We start from the raw sequence: 6,632 nt of genomic DNA on the forward strand, positions 1-6,632 counted from the left end.
GATGTTTCTCTCTCATCGATGTTTCTAACTCTCTATCTCTCTCCCTTCCTCTCTGTAAAAAATCAATAAAATATATTTAAAAAAAAAAAGAAATATCGATGTCTTATAGTTATTAGACCTTAAACATTTGTGGTGAAGAAGTCTTTGGAACTGCTGCCTCTCTGCTGTATGATGGGCCTGAGGTCATTTCAGGTTAGAGTGGCAGCAGCCAGAAGAAGATATGACGTGAAGCCAGGGAAGAGCAGGGACAAACCAAAACCCATGAGGACAAAATGGAGCCTATGTCTGCCTCTCACCACTTCATACTTCAGTGGCAGGTGACCTGCAGAAGAAATGGGTGCCTTTCACACTAAGAGAAGGTAAGGGAGCTACAGACCTGGCTGTTGGTCATGCCAAGGAGGTGAGCCAGCAGATCAGTAACCAAATGCATGAGCTACAGTGGTCCCTGGCACCTACACCTTCAAAGTGTGCTTAGGTTGCTGCCTCGCTCCCACCTTCAGATTCTCAGGTAAATTTCTCTTGTAGCCAGCTCAACCTGGAACCATATAGGAAAGGGAATTCTGGGAAACATGACTCAAGCTTAGGTTTATACACCACAAAACCACCACTATCTCTAAAATCATATCAAAAGGTAGCTTTTTAGATCCAGTGGAGATGATGAAGTGAGGGTAGGGGTGGGACAAAGATGTGAAGAGGTAAGGGGAGGAGGTGAAGGGAGCTTTCTTGGTCATTTTCCAGAATGTGTCTATAAAATAGAAAAGCCAGGTAGATGGTAGGTATGTGTTAAATGGTTATATATCCAAATGTTTATACATATACGCATCTATAAAGAAAACCTTACAATTGGACCCAAGTTATGTCTGAGGGGTACTGAATGATATTTAAGGGTTTGTGAGTGCCCCGGCTTCCTCTGGATAATATGGTAATCCCTACCCCATCCCTTAGTCCTCTCTCCTTCTGTTCTAAGTGCTGGGCAGCACAAGGGGAAGGAATCCAGGGGAGAAAGGGACAAGTGTGACCTGAAGCGCCCCAAAGGCCATAGAGGGGAGCCCCTAAAAACACATTCATCAACTTTCTTCTTTGGCAAAAGCCAGTTCCCAATGTACCAGAATGGAATGGAACAATGATGCTTTACACCACCAAAGGTGTAGGCTTGATTCAAGAAACATTTCCTCTCTGTAGGGGGGCAGTGGGAGGGGTGAGATGATAAAAGTTGGTGGAAGGCAATTCTTTCCAAAGTCCAGACCTTGGAGTGGCCCCAGAAGGTGTGGACGTGCCCAAGTTTTGTTCTTCTCTCTTTCGTTAAGAAGATCTGTAGTTCAATGGGAACCTTTATCGGTCATGTGTACCCGGGGCTGTTTCTATTTTCATACGGACTGTATCAGGCAATAGTGGTCTCCAAAGCTGTGATATTCAATGACTCTCGCCTGAATCCTTCATGTCCTCCAAGAAACAAGGGAAGATGGGCCAAGCTGTGGGAAATATCCTACCGAGGTTTGTTGAAAATAGTGACCGGCTCCATCTTGATAGCTTATGAGAACAGTTGCATTAAAGGAGGGTTAGTCCTGATGAACAGGGAAATGCCACCGAGATTTATGCTCCCCAAACAGTGGCAGCACCTCACCATGTTCATCCTCCTCACCCTCAATGGCTGTGTAGATGTCACGAGCAAGAACTTGCTGCCTCAGAGGTGTGTGCTCCTAGAAAAAGGTGCCCTGGTCCTGATCTTCTACGTGCTCCTGATGCTGTTGGTGTCACATGTTCAAGATTCGACAGGGGTGGAACTGCAGGTTCATTCTCTACTCATCTTGGTGGTGTTCCTGCTGATGCTGGTGTTCACTGTTGAGCTGTGGACTCCCAATGCATTTCACCTCTCAATGATTGAGACCTTCCTGTTTCTGATGATGGGCTCCTGGCTGATGCAGGCAGGCTTTATTCTGTACCGACCAGTCACCGGCTACCCATGGCAGGATGATGACATCAGTGACATCATGTTTGTCACCACCTTCTTCTGCTGGCATGTGATGATCAATGCTTTGTGCCTGTTAGGAATCTATGGTGTTTTTTCCTTTTGGCATCATTGTTACAATCCCAGGTCGAAGCTGACAGGATCCAAAAAAGCTCCATATTATGCAAACACTGAAGGACCCATCTACCACTTGCTGCCAGAAGTGGAGCAGTCAGAGAAAGATGACCAGGCTCTTCTCCTTCCAGAGAGCTCACCCTGAGATAGGGCCCAGGATACCTGGCACATTGTCCATCCCTTCTTCCTCCTTGTAGGTTCTCTTAGACATGTGCATTATATCCTCTTCGGTCTCCAATGAAGGTAATGGCCATGGAGAGCATTTGGTCTCCGTCTGCTGGTACATCTCCTGAACTTGTAATTGCTGAGGAAATGAGAGGGGGCTGAGAAAGGGATGCTGAATAGATTGGTGAGGTGGGGGAAAGAGAACCAAGTGAATAGATAAATGTGCAAGAAAAGCCATGGGGATTAAAAATGCAATAGAAGGGAAGCCTTTGAAGGGAAGAGAGGGGAATCCAGCAGTCATTCCATCTACCAGCTACTTCTCTGGGTACAAGTGATTGCCTTTTACCTGAGGGAATAATGATTTCTTACAATTCAAAACTGGAATCATTCATGTCTCATCCTGATAAAGAATAGTGGGTATTTCTGTTTGCTCACCAAAATGGCTCTACCATGTGGAGCTAGCATCAACAGAACTTTTGTCTCCTCCCAAAGAAAGTCCTTTAAGGATTGGGTTAATTTCAAATTAATAAAGTGAAACTATACTAATGCTTTAATATAGTAACATTTCAAATTTGTACAACTGAAATTTTTATAGAATCCAAATGTTCAGTGTTTTCCTAACTTCATATTTTATTAGTCCTATTCCAGACAAAGCTTACCTAGTTCACCATTACCACCTTAGCACATGTAATTTACTAGATCCTATCCATGAGTGTTGGCAAAATTTCAGTCCTTTCTATTTCACAGAAATCTGTCCCGCAATCACATTTTTTTTTCTTTTTTTTTTTAAATTCTTTTTAAAAAAATATTATAATAAGTATTACAAAGGGTATTACATATGTGTCCTTCCCCCCCCACCCCGCCCTTGATAGTCCCCTGCCCTCCCTTACCCCCCAGTGTCTTATGTCCATTAGTTACCGCAATCACATTTTTATCATGTTATCTGGTACCCAGCATAAGACCCACCTTCAACCTCACACCATGGAGCACCCCCAAGGATGCCTTCTCCACTATGACTCCTTTGTTCTGGGACTCTTAGACACATTTACTAGACCCACCTTGTTCACTGGCTCATACAGCTGATACACTTTGCTTGCTGTTTCTGAAATCCTTTCCCTTGGGGAGGCCTTTCCTCACCATCTAGAGTGTAGGCCATATCAAGTTACATACTTTCCTATGTATGAGCCAACTATGTAGCATAGGTGATGCTTAATAAAGGCTTGTTTGCTTTCAAAATCTCTGCCTACACGTTTCTTCTAAAAGTGTTGCCAGACAGGTCGGAAGGTCTGTGAAACTCTGGAAGCCTAAAGCCTAAGTCATCTCCTTAGTCATGTGCCCACTCTCTTCCTCATTCTTGGGATAACAAAATCCACTATTCTGTTTCTGCATTGTTTACTGTGCTAATCTATACTAATAAAAAGGTAATATGCTAATTAGACTGGGTCAACCGGACATCTTCCGGATGTCTAAGTTCCTTCCAGACAAAGCCACAGTGGCGGGGGCCAAGGCATAGGCAGTTAGGGGTGATCAGGCCAGCGGGGGAGGGCAGTTATGGGTGATCAGGCCAGCAGGGGAGCAAGCAGTTAGGGGTAATGAGGCCATGAGGGGGGCAAGCAGTTAGGGGCGAGATCAGGCTGGCAGGAAAGGGCAGTTGGGGGTGATTAGGCTAGCAGGGGAGGGCAGTTGGGGGAGATCAGGCAGGCAGGCGAGTGGTTAGGAGCCAGTGGGATCAGGCCTAAACCAGCAGTCGGACATCCCCCAAGGGGTCCCAGATTGGAGAGGGTGCAGGCCGGGCTGAGGGAACCCCCCGCCCCGTGCACAAATTTTGTGCACCAGGCCTCTAGTTGTTTTATAATTCCCACAAGCATTTCTACAAGGAACCTCCAAAAAACGCTGAGACTCAACAGGTTGACTTGCCCAAGTCTTACAGCTAGCAAGACAGGAATTCTTCAAGTGTAGGTGTGTCTGACTCAAGCCAATGACTATGTCCTCTGGGTCACTGTGATTTTGCTAATGGCAATGGTGAAGGGAGTGATCCTCCAAATGAAATTGTTAAAAGAGAAAAAAGAGCAAGCAGCAGTGCAAATACTCTAGACTCCCCTAAAAGATGTGTCTCTTGTCACACTTTCTGTTCATCACCCCCCCCAGTCTTGCCCCCTAGGGTGAGAGAGAGAGAGAGATGGGGAGAGAGAGAGAGAGAGAGAGAGAGAATGAATCTAGCTGACTCTCAACTTCTAGATGGGTCTTAAATTTTTGGGCTCAGATCTATGTGAGGGCTGAGGATAAGATTCGTTTGTGACCAAGTTTCCTGATCCTTGCCATTTCCCCTTAACTATTGGTTCCTAGACTTTTCTCAATGACCTTTTTAGAGGGGACCTTCTTTCTCTTCATTTCCGGTACGCATTGATGGAGAAGGCGAAACACCACAGTGCTGCTTGCTGCCCATTTCTAGACATCTGGCTTAATTTTATAATCATAAACAAGCCTCTGGTAATCAATTGATAACCACAGGATAATACCTCTTCAGTATCCAGTATAGGTAATAAACTTACCTATTATTAATTTACTATATTAGAGATGCAACAGAGAGGCCCTCCCCTTGAAAGCCAGTCAAGAAAACAACTTCCCACTCTTCAATTTGCCGGGAGACATGTAATTCTCACAAAATTCCACCAGAGGGCACTAGGTTCACACCACCTCAGTTAAGCCTCTAGCTCTCCAACTTGGTAAACAAGTCTCTCAAGAAAAGGTTTAAAAAGCAGGGGTCCGGAGAGGGAAGGTAAAGGAGATCAGGACAAATACAGAACCCGTCTAAGTATTGCCCAAGCATCCAGAAAACATACCCCAGGGCTATTTGTTTCCCATGAAAATTTGGCATGTGCATGTGAAATACACAGGGATTCAAATCAATTAAAGGGATGGGGATGGGGGAGAAGGACCTTGGACCCAGTTGAGGATATCTTTGGGAAAAGTACCAACTAAAAAAAGGCACACTCTGATCCTAGTAATGTTTTGACCGCAATGCTAAATCTCAACTTTTTCATAAACTTCAACAATGCTCCCATCATTCTAGAGAACAAAGATAGATCCATCCATACATTGAGAATAAGGAACCCATTTTATCGGTGAATATCCCAGATTCACAAAACAGTGAAACTGGGGGCCAATTATTGAATATGAAATATGACCTCCAAATATCCCTTTAAATGGAACCGTAAAACATTTTTGTTTCTGGTAATCCAGTTGTTCACAAGGAATATATTGAATGCCCACTATATGGAAGGCACTTAAACCCACAGCAGTAGTGTAGCACTTGGATTAGTCCCTGCACTTGGGTAGAGATTTCAGTGTTTTAGAGGTGGGAGTCCAGGAAGGCATTGTCCACAGCCTGACACTGCAGAACAGCGGTTCTCAACCTGTGGGTCGCGACCCCTTTGGCGGTCGAACGACCCTTTCACAGGGGTCGCCTAAGACCATCCTGCATATCAGATATTTACATTACGATTCAGAACAGTAGCAACATTACAGTTATGAAGTAACAACGAAAATAATTTTATGGTTGGGTCACAACATGAGGAACTGTATTTAAAGGGCCAGAAGGTTGAGAACCACTGCTGCAGAAAGTGAAAGAGAGTAAGGCTCTCAAGGGAGTTACACACGGGAAGCACACGGGCTGTGAAATACTGCCCTAAGATGACATCAGCAAGCTACTGACTTATTGAGGCCTCCGTTTCCTCACCTTTAAGACAGAATAATATGAACATCTAATTCCAGAATTGCACGGCTTTAATTTTCTCAACAGTACTTATTTTCCCATGTTGTTAGCTAAGATGAACTTAATGCTTCCCAACTCTGCAGTTTCCTACTGGAAACAAGATTTGGGGTAGGGCTCAGAGAGACTCAAACCTTCAGACATAACATGGAGTTTGAGAAACCAAGTGTTCACTGTATTCGAATGACTTCAAGGAGCCTTCAACAAAAATCAGGCTAAAGAAACACAGCTGAGGTTTGAACTTCTCATTTTCTAACCTGAGCTTAAGAATATCAAACAATCGACCTAGCTGGTGTTGCTCAGTGGTGAGAGTGTCAGCCCAAGGACTGAAATGTTGAGGGTTTGAGTCCGGTCAAGTGCATTACCTTGGTTGCAGGCTCCATCTGACCTGGTCCTGTTGGGGCACGTGTGGGAGGCAACCAATTGATGTGTCTCTCTCTCCCTCCCTTCCACTCCCTCTAAAAACCAATTGGGGGGCGGGGGGGGGGGGAATATCCCGGGTTAAAAAATTAACAAAACAAAAAAGAATATCAAACAATCAGGAAGGATATAAAGAACAATTTCTCTGTGTTCAGTGTTAGGTACTGAATTACGGTAAAACCTGGTCTTCCC

At 44.6% G+C, this 6,632-nt stretch overlaps 1 protein-coding gene across 1 annotated transcript; it reads left to right on the forward strand.

The window, feature by feature from the left end:
• Positions 1 to 641: 641 nt before the first annotated feature.
• LOC102258484 (transmembrane epididymal protein 1-like) lies at positions 642 to 2,965 on the forward strand. The gene has a single exon (XM_014528358.1). It carries the CDS (start codon positions 1,323 to 1,325, stop codon positions 2,226 to 2,228), a length of 906 nt encoding a protein of 301 aa, XP_014383844.1. The 5' UTR covers positions 642 to 1,322; the 3' UTR covers positions 2,229 to 2,965.
• Positions 2,966 to 6,632: the final 3,667 nt, after the last annotated feature.

This window comes from Myotis brandtii, unplaced genomic scaffold, assembly GCF_000412655.1.
Source record: "Myotis brandtii unplaced genomic scaffold, ASM41265v1 scaffold630, whole genome shotgun sequence".
Classification (NCBI taxonomy): Eukaryota; Metazoa; Chordata; class Mammalia; order Chiroptera; family Vespertilionidae; genus Myotis; species Myotis brandtii.

Bases quoted from the DNA above. Each gene is read 5' to 3' on its own strand.
- LOC102258484 (XM_014528358.1), top strand. From the start codon at position 1,323: ATGGGAACCTTTATCGGTCATGTGTACCCGGGGCTGTTTCTATTTTCA.